At 37.3% G+C, this 20,635-nt stretch overlaps 1 protein-coding gene across 1 annotated transcript in view; it reads left to right on the top strand.

Annotated features, from left to right (window-relative positions):
* Positions 1-20,635, top strand: part of LOC126821486 (AT-rich interactive domain-containing protein 4B) — a 338,016-nt gene that overhangs the window by 271,338 nt on the left and 46,043 nt on the right. Inside the window, exon 20 of the mRNA XM_056101477.1 lies at positions 1,269-3,158. Within this exon, the coding sequence (XP_055957452.1) occupies positions 1,269-3,158 (1,890 nt within the window). The remainder of the gene's footprint in view (positions 1-1,268; positions 3,159-20,635) is intronic.

Genomic DNA, 20,635 nt, shown 5'->3' with positions numbered 1-20,635 from the left:
TCATGTTTGTTTTTAGCTCGTTCTCTATCCATCTCTTGTAAAATGTGGGCGTATCCTGCCTGGCAGCCGCTGGTTGTACACCCTCATGGAAATGTGGTCGTATATTTATGTTGCCTCTGTCCGTCTGTCCGTCGTCCACAATCTCTTGTGAACACTCTACAGTCTACTTTTATCATCCGATCTGTATTAGATTTATATGCATTATTTAAATTGGTCAAATGAAAAAGCCTCAATTTCAGCCATTTCCATTAATTACTTCTAGAGTTATGACCCTTGTTTCACTTTGTAGAACCTTGTGAACTCTCTACAGAGAAAAGTTATCATCTGATCTGTATGAAATTAATATGCATCATTGAAATTAGTAAAGCGAAGAAGGCTATTGAATTTCAGCAATTTCCAATAACTACTAGTGTTCTGGTCCTTTCTTCAATTTGTTGAATCTTGTGAACACTCGAATGATGAAAGTTATCATCTGGTCTGTATCAAATTTATATGCATCATTTAAATTAGTGAAATGATGAATCCTATTGAATTTTAGAAATTTACTTCTAAAGTTATTGTGCAAGTTTTACTTTGATTCAAGAGCTTTGTCGACCGCTTGGACGATTTATCTTCTGCGGGTGTATGTTTCGTTGCCTGGCAACCTATCTTATTCAATTTTTGTATGAAGCATAAGAGGGTCGATAAGCTGCTGTTTGGCTATCTTTATATATGCCAACATAGAATTGTGAACGTATATTGCCGTCACCCCGTCCATCCGTGTGTCTGTTCGTCGGTCTATCAGTCTGTTTTTCACAATTTCTTGTGAGCACTGTACGAACTAGATTTATCATCTGATTGTTTTGAAATTGATATATACTCTTCAAAAAAAGTAGGGGATATTCAGAAACAATACAAAACTGCGGAACTGCATTATGGCCCTTTTTTTCACTTTGTTGAACCTTGTGAACACTCAAAGGACAAAAGTTATCATCCGATCTGTATGAAATTTATATGCATTATTTAAATTAGTAAATGGAAAAAGTCTTGTAGAATTAAAGCCCTTGTTTCAGTTTGTAGAACCTTGTGAACCTTCAGACGACAAATATTACAAACTGATCTGTATGAAATTGTCTTGTAAATGCCCCCCCCCCCCCATTACAAAGAACAAATATGTGACAACTATTGTCGACCGCTCAGATGATTTACCTGATGTGGGCGTATGTTTAGTTGCCTGGCATCCTATCTTTTTCAGTGCTCTAACTTCACAAATATAAAATCTTTTACAGAAAGTGATGAAAGCATTGGTTCAGATGATGAGCCAGAAACAGATGACAAACCTCCATGCTTATCTGAAAGTAAGTCAATGCTTAAAACACTTGAAGGATATATGCCTGAATCAGGACTGGAGACAACCTTAGAAGAAGCTCCTCAATTGGAAGCTGTTATATCGTTTGAAGAATTAATGAAAGAAACACTTTTGCCATTTCATGATAATCCTGAAAATAAATCATTGTATGAATCAGTTATTGAAGAAGACGGTTTAGAAAGCATTGAAGAAAAAGGTTCTTGTGTTCACAACAATGAATATTCAAAGAAAGAAACTGTTAAAGATACCCAAGAGAAGTCAAAAGAAAGCACCAAAGAATCTAATGAGAAAACAAAAGAAGTGGAAATGATGAAAGAAATCAAAGAAGCAAAAGCTAAAGAAGGGAAAGATGTCTTTGGTCTGCTTTATTCTGAAAATAAGTCCATAGAAGTCATCAAAACTGTTTCAATATATGATTTTGTTGAAGATACAGAGTTCGCCAGCAATTTTACTATTGATGAGAAAATGTTGGAGAAGAAAGATACAAGCGATTACGACCTTGATGACATATTAAAAGCAGTACTCTCTCCAGATAACTGTAAAGGTGACAGAGTAGAAGAAATGAAGTCAGAATTGGAAAGGGAAACACAAGAACTAGAAAGAAAGAAAATAGACCTAGAAAAGGGGAAAAATGAGCTGGAAGAATTAATAAAACAAGATGAAAGACTGGATATGAAAAGCATTCAAGAAGCAGAGAAAAAAGTGAAAGGAAAAAAGAAAGATCTTAAAGAAAAGCGTGACATTAAGAGAGGACGTCCTGCTTTAGAACGGCAGCAAGAGGAATCACAAGGAGCTAATAAACAGATGGATTTCATGTCAGTTTGTAGTTCAAGATCTATTTCCTCAGTACACATGGTTAATGAATGTATAGATTCAACAGATCAAATCCATGAAAAGAAGAAAAATGAAATAACAGACTCTAATGTCAAAACAGAAAACAAAAAGGATTTAACAGAAACATGTTCTGTGATTTCCAAGAGAAGCTCAGATATTGAATTAAAAGATGATTTAGACCTGATTGAAAAGAAAAAGCTTAAAAAAAAAATGAAGAAGAAGATTTTTGGTGAAAATTTAAGTGACTCTCCAGAACCCCTTGCATTTAGTGATTTGACAAAGGATAATTCGGATCAGTATAAAGCAGAAGACAAGAAAGAACTTACAGTATTTAAATATGTTCCAAAAGAAAGACTAATTAAACTAACTAAGAAATCAAAAGATCTTGACACAAAAGATAAGAATCCAGAAGTAGCCAGTATAGTAGAAAAAAAAGATAAATATCTCCAGTTTCATTCTGAATGTATGGAAAACAAAATAAAAATTACTAAATTTGGTATATCGGATGATGTTGAAACAATGCTTGGTTCTAGTTCAAAATCATCCTGTAATAGTTCTAGCATAGAAACATCAGAATTGAACAATGCTGATCTGATTAAATCTTGCCCTATGTATTTAGAGGAACCTAAGGTTGCTAATGTTATCAAACAAGAAACACCAGAACAGAGAAAACATAATGATATTACTAATACATGCACCAGAACAGAACTTACTACCAAGCCTCCGGAAGTCATCTTGATGAGTACAGCTGACCAAGCCTCAAACTGTGGTGCAGAATCCCCTGGTACTGGTGGAAAATTAATAGAAGAAACAGAAAGTAGTGTGATACCTAGTTCTGAAAATAGCATTGATATAGAGGTCACATGCATTAAACGGAAGAATGAAACTGATGATCAGTCACCTACAAAAAAATACAAAAGAAGGTCAAGTAATAAGAATACTAAATACAATGAAAAAAAAAAAATGGGATTCACAGGTATGGTTTTGTATTTTATCTTTATTTACACTAATATTAGGCATGTGTTTATCATGGTTGATTATAATCTGCTTTTGAATTGGAATTCTGCTTTTTATATGCATTTTAAAGTTATTATATAATTTATGTTGATCCATTGGTCATTTATCTGCAACATCACAATTTGAATAGTTATGCCCCTTATTCAGAAAATTTTGTGAATCTTATAGTTTTCTTTTCCAATTTGGTGTGAAGCATTTTAGTTATGAGAGGAGGCCAAACCCTATCGATATTCAGTGTTCAGCAGCCTTACACAGGAACGACAAAAGTGATCATCTGATCTGTATGAAATTTACATGCATTATGTAAATTAGTAAAGCAAAGAAGTCTATGGAATTTCAACAATTCTGTTAGTTACTTCTAGATTTATGTCCCTTGTAGACTACCCGGCCGATTTAGCTGCTCTGGGTGTATGTTTTGTTGCTTGACAGCCTATCTTTCCAGAGTTATCCCTATTTAACCCTTTCCGTCCGCTCGTCAACAAATGGCTTATGAACGCGATAGAGGCTATATTTATAACAGATCCTTATCAAATTTGATGTTAAGCATCGTGGTCATGAGATGATGAACCCTATCGATATTCAGTACTCCAACACCTTCAGGGTACGAAATAACATGCGAACGGTTGTTCATGTTACGCATCGGTTACCATGACCAGGAAACACGCGAACAGACTTCCGTTCTTGACCACCGAGCTATAGTTTATAAACTGAAGGTTTCAGTTAAATTATTCCCCCACTCCTACGTTAAAAACATATTACAACTATAAGTAAATAGAGGTCATAATTTTTATCCGATTTTAAAAACGTTACGCCCTAAGGATGGCTGAGTTTGAATTTCGTGAAAATCGGTCTAAAATTGACAGACAAAATGGCCGCTGTTCATTCTCAAATAGCGCAAAAATATGGTATATCAAGGTTCTGGACCTTCTAGAGGTCACAATTTTTATCCTATTTTGACGAAACTTGAAATGTAAGTTTATAACCCAAAGATCTCGGTTCCTTTCGATATTCCCGCATATCGGACCGTAACTTCCTGAATTATGGCCCCTGATTGTACGAAAAATTGCATTTTTAGCTTGTCGAGCCTATAGAGGTCATAATTTTTATCCGATTTAAAAAAACCTTATTATTATATTTCTGTTACACCCTAAGGACAGCTGAGTTCAAATTTCATGAAAATCGGCCCAAAATTGACAGACGAAATGGCTGCTGTTCGTTCTCAAATAGCGTAAAAATATGGTATATCAAAGTTGTGGACCCTATAGAGGTCACAATTTTTATACGCCCACATTTTCATGTGGACGTATTATGCCGTCGCCCATGTCCGTCCGGACGTCCGTCTGTCTGTCTGTCCGTCCGTCCACAATTGTTTGTGGACTCACTACAGGTCACAATTCTTATCCGATTTTGACGAAACTTGAAATATAGGTTTATCCCCAAAAGATCTTGGCTGCTTTCGATATTGCTTTCGATATAACTTCCTGAATTATGGCCCCTGATTGTACGAAAAATCGCGTTTTTAGCTTGTGGTCCCTATAGAGGTCATAATTTTTATCCGATTTTAAAAAACGTATTATTGTATCACCGTTACACCCTAAGGATGGCTGAGTTTGAATTTCGTGAAAATCGGCCCAGATAAAATAGCCGCCCTTCCTTCTCAAATAGCGTAAAAATAGGGTATATCAAAGTTGTGGACCCTATAGAAGTCACAATTTTTATCCGATTTTGTTGAAACTTGAAATGTAGGTTCATAACACAAAGATCTCAGTTCCTTTCGATATTTGCGCATATCGAATTGTAATTTCCTGAATTATGGCCCTTGCTTGTAGGAAAAATCACTTTCTTCTTAGCTTGTTCTCTATCCATCTCTCGAAAATGTGGGCATATCCTGCCTGGCAGCCGCTGGTTATCCTATTGAGTAAGACTAATTTATTACAATCGATTTATATACGAGTCAAGTATTACCTTAACCATATACGAGTCTGCTTCTGAACGGGTTAACTGACACCCGTTCAACTTGTAAATTCCAAATACAAACTGCATACCGTATTCATGCCATAGACACTAATATCCTAATTTAAAAAAACGTTCCGTTTCCAATAATTATCCCAGATCTTGTGAATTCGAGCCTCTTCAATAGTTATAAAGCACATAAAAGAGTTTAGAAGAAATTGCCTAACAGAAAAATCATGCTTTATAAGTTGTTAAAGGGACCATGGGGCTATTTAAGGAATGACATTTGTGCACAATGCAACGAAATAATTACCACCGGTGTAAGGAATTATTTTGACAGAATATGTCAACTGCAAATGTGATGACTAAACATCAGTTTGTTCAGAAGACGCTCTGCATGCACGGACTTTCAAGTCTGTACCGATTAAAAAAAAATAAACAATCCCACATATCCACATTCCTAAGAACAGGAGTTTTACTGTAACACAGTAATCACAATTACTTGTTACAAATTGGTATTACATGCAACGGGTGGAGTGGGGGGCTGGCCAAATCACGACGAATAACTTTTTCATTAGTCATATTGTAAGTGTAACTGTGTTTTCTTTATTTTGACATTCTGCTAATTGAGAAACCATTTGAGTAATAAATAAAGGTTATTGAATGGACATCGACATCTCTTTTCAAAATTTGGAATTATTACTACTGACAATTAACAATAAAAGTCATATTGTCCACACAACTACAGCAAGGTAACAAACAGTTTGTTGTTAAAGGGGCATCTGAAATAAAGTTTGGCAAAGTTATGCGTTACATATAAGCATGAAATGTATTTAGTAGGTTTTTTTTGATCTTCAGCGAAAAAGGGTCGTCGTTGTATAATAATAAAAAGAAATAAAGAGTTTGAATTATTAGTTTATTTTCACGTTTTGTCTTACACAGTAGACATATTGTTAGCTTCTGACACATGTGTATTAATTCTACAAGCCTTCAACCAAAAATGCTTTCAATAGATCTCATATTATGTAATATATGATTGGTGCAATACCCATGCTGTTAGTCTTAATTGCGAAGACATTTAAACAAAAGGATTTAATCAGGGTAGGGAGTCGACGTGTACACACGTAAATCAGATGCGTGAGATTTATCATTTGTGGTTGTGTTGTCAGTGTGAGAAATATTGTTTTAAATGGATATATAAATACACGTTTTATGATTGTGGACGAAACGGTATGTGCATCTCAAGAAAGCTTTGCTTCGGAACAGTCCCGTTGCCATTAAAAATCCAACGTCTGTTTCACCGTAGTGATAATGACAGGCATTACAGATACCTGCCGTCGTATGAATCCTGAAAAATAATATTTCACCTTATCGCAACAGGTCAGTACTAAAACTAAAACTTATTACAGTATTTCAAAATTGTATCACCGAATAGTGATATTAATTTATCACCGAATAGTGATATTAATTTCTTTTTAAATAATGCATAATTTAATTCTTACTTCTATATTCATCAATATGGCTGACTTTATACTATTCATTGATTTAGATTTTAATATTTTGATTTAAACCCCTTAAAGTGATTGCCCTAAGCAAGAATGGTCTTGACTGTTGGTACTTTTGGCACTAGAACTTGAAACATCTTTCATCGCTGCCTCACTGTCAAAATTTATTTGACACATTGTTTCTCTTGTCACCATGAACACAGGGTTATTCCCAACAGCCACATCTTTAGTATCAGGAACATTTTGGACACCCACATCCTTTTTACTGGAGACCACAGAAATCTGTACTTTTTGGGCATCCTTCTTAGCAAACAATTCTGTCGCTATCTATCCCTTTGTCTTTTGGCAAAAGAACGATATTTCTTTTCTGGACTGGGTAATGAATTTTCTGAGAGGCCCTATTTAAAGCTGATTTCTGTAGAACCCCTATCCTGTTTGAGACTCAAGACATTGTAGTTGATTCAGATTTCTTATTGCTGCTACTGCTGCTGAAGGAAGAATAAAGTTGATATCCATCCCTTCTTCTTTCAAATATGTTTACAATTTATCTCGTTTAGCTGTACCGGAATCAAGAGTAGACAATTTTGTTCACTCTACCCGCTTTCTCCAACATATAACACCGTTCGACTTTCAGGGAATGTAGCTCGTCGATGTGTGTTCTCTAAGTATCAGAAATGAATACAGATTCTTGGAATGGATCTTCAACACTTTATTTCAGGAGCAAATAATTAACAGCAACAATTTAACAACTTATAATTTCATATATATCGGACCTCCAACTAGTATGTTCCCTAAGCTGGTCTCTCCAACTAATGTCATCATCTAACATACATGTGTCTATTTATACAAATCAGTTACTTAGAAAGTGTTGACATAAACATATAATTATTGAAGGATTAAGATTTAAGGCATTTAAAACAATAGTTAGATGAAACTTAACAGATCAACCACTTTAGTTGCCAGTCTGTCATAATTTGACTGACAGGTTAATTGCTGCCTGCCTCTAATGACTAACCAAGCATTAATGAAAATTAAAATATAGATTTGAAATTTAAAACAGAATTGAAAAATAATAAAATAACATATGACCTTGGTGATATATCCCCCTTACTTCAATTCAAACAAAAACATTACCCCATGTTTTAAGCATTTAATAAAATCAAAAATCTTTATTTTTCGATTAATCAAAGTAACATAATCTATCCCTTTTTTTCATGATAATAATTTCTATTTCTGTACATAGGATTCCTGTGAGGCATAAAATAATGTTCTTGCAATTTGTACTGGTTAACTTTTTGATCAGGTAAACATAATTTGGGACGTATCGGTATAACGGCATAATGTTTCGGTGGATCAAAAGCATTCTGAGCGATAGAAGGATACAGGTGAATGTTGGCAGATTCCTGAGTGCCGTAAAAACATTAGAAAATGGCACGCCTCAGGGGGCGGTCATCAGTCCCACCCTCTTCAATATCTTGATCAATGACATACAGAAATCGTCCTACCTCGATGCCAGAACTGACTTAGCTAAATTTGCTGATGACAGTACCATATGGAGGAAAGGGAGGAGCTTTTGTGAACTGCAAAAGAACATGCAAAAGGCCTTAGACAAATTCATGACATGGGCAAACGACTGGGGATTTAAAGTCTCAGAGAAGAAAACGGTCGGTATGCTTGTGAGCAGGGATAGTGGGATAAGCAGAATGACTCTGTGTATGAACGGGAAAACCATCGAGTTTAAAGACCAAACAAAGTTCCTTGGCATAATCTTTGACTGAAGGCTGACCAGGAAACCGCACATCGACTTGACTGTAGATAGATGCTCCAAAATCCTAAACTTAATGAGAAAAATAACGGGTAGCACGTGGGGTGCCAATAGAGTTACATTAATGATGGTGTATCGTGCTCTAATACGCTCTGTATTAGACTACGGCTCTTTGGCCTTCGTGAACTGCGCGCCAAAACTCTTAAGTAAGCTTGACACCATCCAATACAAAGCTCTGTGTATTGCGACTGGCTTAGGGCTTGGGACTAGGAGAGAGGCATTACTACAGGAAGCCGGAGAGTTGCCCCTATCCCTAAGAAGAAAAGAACTAGCGACAAGGTATTGGGCCAAGATCTTGCAACTGGGCAAAAGATCCCCTACTTTTGTCAGTCTACAAAAGACAAGATATGTGAAAGATCCTAGAAAGAAAAGCTTCGGCCAGGGTATCAGGGAAACAATCAAGGAACTGCGACTGGGTGAGTTCGTGATAAACGAACACGAACACGGTCAATCTAGATCTACTACAGAAAACCGACAAGAAAAACAACCCCACTGCTGCACGTGCTTTCTCTCTACTAGAACACCTGGAAGACAACTGGCCGTCTGATGACTGGGACCATGTGTACATGGATGGTTCACGCAACCCTGAAAGGGGCACAAGCTCGTTTGGAATATATCTGCCAAACGGGGAACAGGGAATAAGCAGGAAACTGCCCAATAACTGTTCGGTGTACACTGACGCTATATCATGGATCTCCCATCAAAAGACTAGTAAGTTCGTCATTCCAAGCGACTCTCTGAGCAGTCTGATTTCAATCCAAAATGACATCTCGGACTCAAGACCAGAAGTCATTTTGGAAATCAGGCAGCTGTACCAGAGGGTCCTAGAGAAGGGAAGCAAATTAGAGCTCGTGTGGATTCCATCACATGTCAACATTAGAGGAAACGAGGAGGCAGATCGACTCGCCAACGAAGGTCTCAAGGACACAGTACCACTAATCCCACAACGAAGACATCTACCAATCCAGAAGCAGAAGAAAACATCTACCAAACGATATGTTTTTTTTACTAAATAAAGGGAAGAACTTCCCACAAAACCCAATCCATGGCCTAAGGCCGAAAATGGAAAGATTGCAAAATCATATTCTAAAAACAGGAAGCAGCTTCGACTCTCCTATTTCTTGTCTGCGATATCACTTATGTGGAAGCAGACGTAAAACACCAGGATACTACTACTACTACTACTACTACTACTAATTTTTATACGCCCACATTTAAATGTGGTCGTATATTGTCGTCGCCCCCGTCCGTCCGTCGTCCACAATTGCTTGTGGACGCTCTAGAGACTAAAGTTAATATCCGATTGACTTTAAATTTATACACAGTGTTTAAGGTCATAAGATGAAGAAGCCTATTGATTTTCAGCGATTTCCAATAATTACTGCCAGAGTTATGGCCCTTGATCACTTCAAAAAATCTTGTGGACGCTCTAGAGGCCAAAGTTAATATCCGATTGATCTTAAATTTATACACAGTGTTTAAGGTCATGAGACGAAGAAGCCTATTTATTTTCAGCGATTTCCGATAATTACTACCAGAGTTATGGCCCTTGATCACTTCAAAAAATCTTGTGGACGCTCTAGAGGCCAAAGTTAATGTCCCATTGACTTTAGATTTATACACAGTGTTTAAGGTCATGCGACGAAGAAGCCTTTTGATTTTTAGCAATTTCCAATAATTACTGCCAAAGTTATGGCCCTTGATCACTTTGCAAAATCTTGTGACACTCTAAAGGCTAAAGTTATCATCCGATTGACTTCAGATTGATACACAGAGTTTAAGATCTTGAGAGGAACAAGTATATTGATTTTAAATGAATTTTTATGACTTGGAACAGCTAAATCCATGATATTAAAAGTTTTGTATACAAAACGTTAGCATGGGGCAGAACTTTATAAAAACCAAACAAATTCTAATAATTTTCTCAGTTGTTGCTCTTAATCAGATTTTAGTGTATTATAAATGTTTCATTACCGAAAAAAGTAAAAATATGCGACAACTCTTGTTGACTGCCCGGACGATTTAGCTGCTGTGGGCGTATGTTTCGTTGCCTGGCAACCTATCTTGTCTTTTGCAGCCTCTTATTGTTTGTTGGTTTTTCTTACTCATTTGCAGTAAAGTTATCAGGGTCATGTTCAATTGAGCGAGATGTGAATCTATGATACAGATTAATTATGTGTATGGTTGATTTGTGTAGGACCACTTTTTATATGGAACCACGTTGGGGCCAAGTTTAACCATTAGTGTTGTGACAGTATATTTAGGAAACGGAATGCTTGAGTCAGTTCCAGGTTAGGATCTACAGGCCTAAATCTCTCAAATTAGCTGTTCAAACATGTGTGAGGGTGTTGTAGTGCAGAACTATGTTTAGTAGTGTGTATTTGTGTGTGAATAACGCGTTTTCAGGGAATTCCAATGACCCCATCGACACATTGAACTCTGACATTGCTTGTTGATTTTTGTATATATTTGTATTGAAATTATACTATTAATGCCATTTGTGTTCATTATGCTTTTTGAAGACACAACTGGGGATTAGTTTGCACGAGTGGCAATATTCAGATGTTAAATCGTGACACGATTGATAAAAGAATTATTAAAATATAGGGATTTAGTGAAGTGGAACAAATTTTTCTAATGTTTAAATGAGGACACCATGGGATTAAAGTCATAAACAGTTAACCTCAAAATATAATATTAAATATAAACAAGGTTCGCACACTCTTTGAAACTCCTGGAAAATCCTGGAAAAATGAAAATGTGATTTCCAGTACTGGAAAATCCTGGAGAAAAACAATATTACTCCTGGAAACTCCTGGAAAAACGAACGTACATGTAGTCATCGAATGTTTCTGACGAGTTCGTCTCCGTAAATGGACTCGTCTTCGCCGTAAATAGTTTCGTACCAATGACCTAAAACGCGGTTATGTATTCCATGCACAGAGCCCCAAAATACTTTCCACTATCATTTTGCCTCAAATCCGCCTATTTGACACGATGCAATAATAGAATTTTCCCTGTCAACAACGGACAAGATAATTTCATGGGCATTATAATACATGGACTGAATGCATGCTGCACGAAACGGGGAAGTTGGCTGTGTCTTTTTACGAGTGATAAACTGCCAAAGTGATTTTAATAAAATACTGTTTTATAAAGAAGAAAACAATGCTCCAACAATATAATCGGAAGATTCCCTCAAATTCCTCCAGTATAAATTAATTTTAAATCCAGATGTAATTTATTATTGAATTCACAATCAGAATGTGCCGTTACTGTGTACGAGACAACGAATAAAAGAGTTCCTGTCATTACCAGTCAGTAGGATCTTCTATTTGGTAGCATGTCACTTCGGTCCCGCGTCAGTTCGGACTCAACACAAACGTCATTTCGGACTCAGTTTGACGACCTTTCGGACTTACTTGGCGACTTTCGGACTCGGTATGGCAAATTTTCGGACTCGGACTGGCGCATTTCGGACTCAATAACAGATTGAGTCAACGCCAGGAGTCCGGTGTCATTTTATTTACTTAATTGTGAGTTATTTTCAGAGGCAGAAAAGATACCCCTCAACATTACCATGGTGTCGGAGGGCTCGATGAGCCGGCATCAGAGAAGCCGGTATCGGCATATAGAGGGCTGAATATGTTGCCGCCTTTTTAAATAACGCATGTTTTTTATCCCGCGCCGAACGAAGTTAGGGAGGGATATTGAAATGGGGTTCGTCCGTCCGTCCGTCCAATTTCTTTTCCGGAGCATATCTCATAAACCTTTCAAGATATCTTTCTGAAACTTTGCACACATATCAACATATTACAGTAGTTGTGCCTTTTGCTATTTAGGAATTTCTGGGATTTGTATTTTTTTGTGTTTCCATGGAAACAAAAATGACTTAGTTTTTTGTGTACAATTTTGTTTCCGAAGCATATCTCATAAACCGTTCAAGATATCTTTCTGAAACTTTGCACACACATCAACCTATTACAGTAGTTGTGCCTTTTGCTATGTAGGAATTTCTGGGATTTATATTTTTTGTGTTTCCATGGAAACAAATTTGACTTAGTTTTTGGTGTATAATTTTGTTTCCGGAGCATATCTCATAAACCGTTCAAGATATCTTTCTGAAACTTTGCACACACATCAACCTATTACAGTAGTTGTGCCTTTTGCCATTTAGGAATTTCTGAGATTTATATGTTTTGTGTTTCCATGGAAACAAATTTGACTTAGTTTTTGGTGTATAATTTTGTTTCCGGAGCATATCTCATAAACCGTTCAAGATATCTTTCTGAAACTTTGCACACACATCAACCTATTACAGTAGTTGTGCCTTTTGCCATTTAGGAATTTCTGGGATTTAATTTTTTTGTGTTTCCATGGAAACAAATTTGACTTAGTTTTTGGGTGTACAATTTTGTTTCCGGAGCATATCTCATAAACCGTTCAAGATATCTTTCTGAAACTTTGCATACACATCAACCCATTACAGTAGTTGTGCCTTTTGCTATTTAGGAATTTCTGGGATTGATATTTTTTGTGTTTCCATGGAAACAAATTTTACTTAGTTTTTGGTGTACAATTTTGTTCCTGGAGCATATCTCATAAATCGTTCAAGATATCTTCATGGCACTTATTTTGAATTTCTCAGATTTGATGATTTTATGTGTTTCCATGGAAACACATTTGACTGTTCAAGATACCTTTAAAATAATTTTACCCATTATTTTATTTTCTGAAATCCAGCCTTCCGTCCTGATTTTGTTTCTGGAGCATATTTTATTATCTGTTAAAGAAATCTTTTTGAAACTTTGTACAAACATTAACCTGTTATAGTATGTTTATAGTCATTTGTTTTCAGAAATAGAGAGCAATATCTACTAAACAGGGCCACAATATTAGGACCAGTGACACTGTTTGCGAAATCTGATACATTTTTATATTGATTACCAATAGCATAAACAAGTTATTTTTCCTTATTTCTTCCAAATAAGTGCAAGGGCGCGGGATATTGATGACTAATCATCTTGTTTCTATTTGTACCGTCTTCTGCGGCTTCTATTGTTTTTTAGTGTTGGGCTTAACTAATTAGAAAGTGGCCAAATGCTGATTACACATACAAGAAGGATATAAATAACGTACATGGAAGTGGAGAACATAATAAATGAACTAATATATAAAACCAGGGTAGCTGGAAGCGGGCTACCCAAACCCCCTCCGTTGATACGGCCGGGGGAGGTAGGATTTAACCAGAGTGCTAGGACCAGCTGAAAGATGTTTACTCATCCCCCTGGGAAAGAAAGGTACCGAGACCAAATATCACAAGATGACTAATAAACTGATAATGTAAAAGAAACAACATGAAGACAAATTGAGATCAATACAAAGTTATATAAATGTGAAAACAGAATACTTGGCTGGTACAATAGTCGCTTTTAAGGTGGAGAAGGGGAGGTGGTGGGAGAAAAAATTTAATCGACTGAACTCAGTGCTGTCAAGAGATCGAATGATCAATAGACCGGGAAAATTGCATTGCATCGATGCAACTTACGCGGCAACTGCTGCGATTGGACCAGCCAAGTGAACACAATTTATGACGTCACAACACATAATATTCATTTGTGTTAGCTGACTGACAGATCGATATATACGTCCAATTCAACACATGAAAACAAACAACCGTGATGTGTGTGAAATGTCATTTAATTAATGACGGAAAATGGCATTTTATAAATGACAGAATATTTGTTAATCAAATATAAAAGAATACAAAATAATTACCAATAAAATTGTAGAACCCATTTTAGTGTTGGGCTTAACTAATCAGAAAGTGGCCAAACACATCACACCCATTAAGGTGGGATGGCGTGCCCAATACAGGGACAACACACACACATCACTTACAAACAAAAATTTTTTAATCAAATTTAATTTGGGTAGATGGACAATTTTGACACGTATTTTATTGTATAAAAATCCAGGTAAACAGGGACTGACCTACGCCAGTGTATCTAGACTAGATTAGTGTAGTGAATGCAGTTATGAGAATGTGGAGTTATAATATGTAAAGCATGTTGTAAACTAACCTTCATGTGGTAGGGACTGGCCTACACCAGTGTAACACATGAAAATTAATTATAAATGTGATTGGCAAAAAATATTTGCAGAAGTTAGGGATGGAATCCGGATGTAAGCTCTAACAGCCGAAGATTTCCATCGACCCATCATTCGAATAGTGTCTTCGGAATGCCCGTTCAAAAACGCAGTAGTAGCTGCACCGCTACGAAATGAATGTAACTTATAATGAGCTGGATCAAGACCAACAAAAGATACAAGTTTTTGAAGTGCAGAATTTACAAATGAATATGGAACGGGTGACCCATCTGGGAATTGAAAAAGAGTACCAGAAGTATGCGGATTAAATTGTAAGTAAGTAGACAAAGAGCATGGAGCACAGCAACTCGGGCTGGACGAACATGTACAATTGAAGATAAGTCTGGTCGGGGCAGTTGAATCCTTGTGCTTATAATTCATGAGAGTTATTTCAACAGATTGAATAGCCAAACCGTCAAAATTCAATGAGACATTTCCAGTTAAAATGACATTATGATCCAAAAGTTTGGATTTTGACACTAATTCACCCATTCGAAAAAAGCCAGCAAATGCCAAAGTAAAAATATAATTGAGCAAAAGGCGATGGCCATGTAAGGAAATAACTGATGATAAATCATCAATCAATTTAACCAGGATCTGAAATGTTATAGGGACTCGATCGTCACTGGATGGGCGAAGTCTCCTAGCTCCGCGCAGCAAGTTTCTCAGCGAAAACGAATTAATAGTATCAGGGAAATTGAAGGATTTCTGCACGTAGGCTGAAGCATAAGAACTTAAAGTACTAGGGACATAGCCCTGTTCGAACAAATAGGCTATAAAGTTCAAAATGACCGAAGGAGCAAGTGGCAAAGGGGGATTTAGATTGTTAAAAGCACAAAAATACAAAAACCTTGACCATACCTGGCGATAAAAAACCTTCGAGGACGGTGATAAACTCGCGTCAATCAAAGATAAAGCTGAATTACTTAAATATTGATGAGATTCGGGTTGAGTATTTGCGGATGTTCGTCCAACCACGGAGCCATTTGTCGAGCTTCTTTGAACTGAAAACGAGATAATTTATCAGCTAAATAGTTAATTTTGCCTGGAATATGTTTTGCACGCACTAACACGTTATTTGTAAGACAAACCATAACAATATGTCGAATGAGGGTCATAATCTGCGGACAAGTTGAAGTAGCCTTATTGATAGCATGAACAACACCTTTTATAATACGGTTTTGCAATATTGATAGTGAGATCATACAATCTACGCAAAAAAGTACGACCTGGAACCACTACTGCAGTCGCAAAATTCAATAGGCCTAAAAGGGATTGAAGGGAACGTAAAGTAATTTTACTTGATTGCAGAGCATTGGATAAAGCTGTACGAATTTTCAAAACTTTATCGTCTGGCAGGCGATAAAACATTTGGCAAGACTCAACCTCAATGCCGTAAATGGTAATGCAAGAAGTAGGAAGAACAGTTTTTGAATGTTTAAACGGAATGTTTAAATATGAAGCAAGATTGAGAAATGCATCAAGTGAATTTTGACATTTGAGCGAGTTAGGTGGACCAATAAAAAAGAAATCGTCAATAAGATGACTTACAGAACATTGGTATTTAGTTTCCAAAACCCAATGAATGGCAGAGCTAAATCGCTCAAATGTTTGACAACTAATGGAGAGACCAAAGGGCAAACACAATTCTGCAAAATAATATAGGGTATCTTCAAGCTGGATTGTAAAACCAAGCAAATTATAGTCATCAGGATGAATAGGAAGAAGACGGAATGCATTCTCAATATCTGCTTTTGCCATCAAAGAGTTCTTGCCAAAGGTTTTAACTAACACAACAACATTGTCAATATTTTCATACGACACTGTTGTGTATATACTATCTATGCCAGAATTTACTGAATTGTTTAGCGGATATGAGAGGTCATGAATTAGGCGAAAAGAATTGGGTTCATGTTTCGGAACAATACCCAAAGGTGAACAATGCAAGTTAGAGATCGGTTGTGTGAGGGAAGGGCCAAGAATCCTACCAGCCACAAGTTCTGCATTAATTTTATCGACCATTACTTCTGGTCGATCAAAGCATGAACCATGGTTTTTTGGGGTAGAAGAAATACGGTTACCAGAAAATGGAATACGAAAACCAAATGAAAAACCTTCAACTAAAAATTGAGTCTCAGAAGGGCAATATCCTTTTAATACTTTGCATAATCTATCCGGCAGAATTGGGGTTGGTAGGCTTGTTGGCTGACACACCTCGCGAACGAAAGGAATAGCGATGAGTGGGCGGCTGCTGATTATTGTTATTTGGTTTGGGTAAAAGTGGTTGAGGCATAGTGCCGGTTTGAGAATTTGCAATCTGATGTTGAGTAAAATTTTGATTTTGCATATCAAAATTGGCTTGATCCCGAGAATCGTTGTCTCTTTGTGAAAATTTGTTATCCCTTAAGCCGAAACCGCGTCTTTGGTAATTTGAATTGTTAAATTTGCGTTGATTCTGAGCGGAAAAACAATTTATTCGAGAATGGCGATAAATGCCACAGTAGGAACAAACGTGAGAATATTGGCAACCCTGTCGTGTACAACCAGTCAAACTGTTATATTGATAACATACATTAGAGGGAACTGAACCAGGTTTTTTGTCAGTAGCTTTTGGGGCTTGACCATGGAGGGTAAGGGCCTGCAGCCAAAGGTCCGAGTGGATTTGGCCCCAAGGGAAAGGAAATGATTGGCGGAGAGTCCTGAATTGCACGTCGTAAAAGTTAAATGGAGCCTGTCCATAAACCCGAGCTAGTTCAGAGATTAAATTATTGTAAACTAACAAGTGAGAAACCTGGTGGGGATATCTTTGAACATAAATATCAGTGAAGATAGTGAAGGACTTCAGCCATTTATCAATAGTAAGTAGTTTTGACTTTGAAGGGACTGGTTGTACCAAAAGGGGAGCCAAAGCGTTTTGATTGTTAATACTTAATGAGTACTGGGTTTCGGCAGCAGCTCCAGGAAGAAGAGACGAAAATTCAATGTATTTATCACTCCAAATGTCTTGCTTAATTTTGTCTGACACGTGGAATGACAATGAAATGACAGAAGGAAGGTTAGGAAAATTATTAATACCTAATGGTTGGTTTTGGAAGAGTTGAGCAGCTGGAATATTCATGACTGTGAGGGGTGGGACTGGGTTTGTATCAGGACTTGAGCTCTGTAGGTCAGGAGCTGTATGTGATGTTGAGGGTGCTGTATGTGATGTTGAGGGTTCATCATTTGTAGGCCTACATGTACTTGAAGAAGGTGCAGAGGATGAAGAAGCTGTGCATGAAGAAGCTGTGGATGTAGATGCTGTGGATGTAGATACTGTGGTATTGCTGGACTTAGAGCATGAGGGTTGGCTAGCTGCTGTAGCATCCATCTTCCTCGACTTCATGACTAGACCTTTCTTCTGTAACTTATGAAGTAAAATATTCGTCAACCTATCTTCAGTGGTTGACATGGGGATGTCCTCATCCACCTCTGAGTCATCTTCAACTACCTGGCGTTTCTTTGGTGGCATCCTTTAGAACGTAAAAAGTGAGGAGTCACATTAAAAAACAGCCTCAGAGTGGATCAACATAATAAAAAAATATCGATAGCCCACACAAATAACTAACTAGTACTAAGAAATAAGAACCCAAGTATGCCGGGGTAACAGCTCCAAGTACGCCGGAGCAAAATATTCACAAAACCCCAAGTACGCCGGGGGAAAAAACACTGCAAGTACGCCGGAGTCAAATATCAAAATAATACAAAACGCCCCAAGTACGCCGGGGAAAAAACGCTCCAAGTACGCCGGAGCAAAATAACACTAAAAAACACCCCAAGTACGCCGGAGCCTGACTAGAAAATTCCTGAGTACACCAGGGGGACCCCAAGTACGCCGGGGTCAAATTAAATTTACTCTCCAAGTACGCTGGAGCTAAGCAAAAAATACTTAAAAATTACAGACAAAACCTCCTGATCAGACGGAGTATGGCATCACATATACTTTTAAGATAAAGAGGATATCCCTTATCATTCGACAAATGTACACCGTCTGTAGGGTGGAAAAGAGTGTCGCTCTCCACGTCCAGAATGCCAGAGCGATGCTTCCAAAAAACAATTCCATGCTTTTCAAAATCCTTCCTTATTAGGCTATTGAATTGTTTAACTAACAAATTAAACGAATCGCATTCTGCTTTTCTGGGCATTGTTTGGCAAATTGCAATTCCCTTGGGGTTAAATTTAGACTGGAGGTAACAACAGTATTCAATTATTGCCACAGATAGAGCTTCCTTTGGAATGCCGTTGGCCAAATCATTGGAACCAAGTTGCACTATTATGAGGTCGGCTCCCAAGAAGTGAGAAAAGTTGGTTGGTTTTTGAATGTCCATACGGTTATGTTCATCATTAACTACGCAGAGGCCACCGTAACCACGCACTCGTACAGAAACAAGCCTTTGCTCTAGGTTTAAGTTGGCGACATTGTTGGAACTGAGAACCCTATCCAAACGTTTTACATGCGATGTGCCAAGTAAAGCGACCACAAAGGGAGAAGGTGGAATCATTTCAGATTCCTTACACTTCACGGAAAACAAACAAGATCCACCGGACGCCATTTTGATTTTAATAAACTCTCAAAACCAAATTATAGAGACGAGATGAAAGAATTACGTTTATAATAAACTCATAACCTTTGTAATAAATTTATAATAATTTTGTATTTCTTGATAAGAAATTTAATCAATTTAAAAGGCGATTTCAAATGGAAATTTCACACTTCGATGGACTTGTTGAGCGGAGAGATTTAGGTGACCTAAATACCTTAATATTGTGGGCTAACGTATTGTAAACGACGATGCGAAAGCATACTTATCTCTTAAATTATATCAGGAGGAAAGGACCGATCCCTTGAGACAAAAGGAGGAACCTCAAACGAAGAAGAAAAAATTTAATCGACTGAACTCAGTGCTGTCAAGAGATCGAATGATCAATAGACCGGGAAAATTGCATTGCATCGATGCAACTTACGCGGCAACTGCTGCGATTGGACCAGCCAAGTGAACACAATTTATGACGTCACAACACAAATCATATTATGCTGCGCATAATATTCATTTACATTATAGAATTTATACGGCATCCGATTAATCGGCACTTCTTTGAATCAGTTATTATCCGGCTCTTGCAGTTTATTTCTAATCGAGCTAAGATTGAATTTCGGTCTTCGGCTAACTCGGATCTTCGCTTAACTCAGATAAAATTGGTCAGTCCAGACAGTCCACTTAGATTCGACTTATGCGAAGTTTACTGTATTTATATATCTCGCTTGTTTAATTCACAAACTACAAAAAATCAGCATGGAAATCGTAAAAGCCATTTAATAATTTTTGTTGGCCCTGAGCGTCGGGCTAGTGGAGTTTTACACCCCTGTAGTGAGTCCCAGTATAGAATTCTTCATCATAATGTATTTTTTATGCTTGAAGAACATTGTTCGACTGACTCAAAGAAATAAAGGATCTCATCAAAATTAGATTTCAACAGAGTTTATTCATTTTTTACAAGCAAAATGGTATCCATTTGCAGTGTCCAATTTGGACTTCAATTTGGACTACATGGACTTCAGTTTCAGTAGATTTTCATCCAGTTCTGTCTGAACTCGTTGAAGCTCTCCTGTCTTTTTCGGATGCTTGAAGGCTATTTGATTTCGCAACAAATGTTAGATCCCGTTCTTTCTCGGCTCTTACGGAAAAGTCATCCGCTGATTTCTGCAGGGATTCAATGTCCTTCCTCAGACGTTTCTGGTTTTCTTTCAGCTCTGTTGTTTTACCCTCCAGTTTCCGTTTCCTTTCAGTTACATGTTGTTGATCCTTAAGGGATTTCTGTTCGTCCAGGTAAGTCTGATAGCGTCTACGTGCAGCACCAGTAGAAGCCAGCAGTTTTTTGTCCAATATGAAAGAACTCCACCAACAACCTTCAGATGATCACAGATAATTCTCTGTGACGCAATCGATTGATCTCTAAGGTTTTCAA

This window comes from Patella vulgata, chromosome 5 (genome assembly GCF_932274485.2).
Source record: "Patella vulgata chromosome 5, xgPatVulg1.2, whole genome shotgun sequence".
Taxonomy (NCBI): domain Eukaryota; kingdom Metazoa; phylum Mollusca; class Gastropoda; family Patellidae; genus Patella; species Patella vulgata.
Note: the sequence above shows the minus strand (reverse complement) of the source record. Positions and strands in the feature narration are given on the sequence as shown.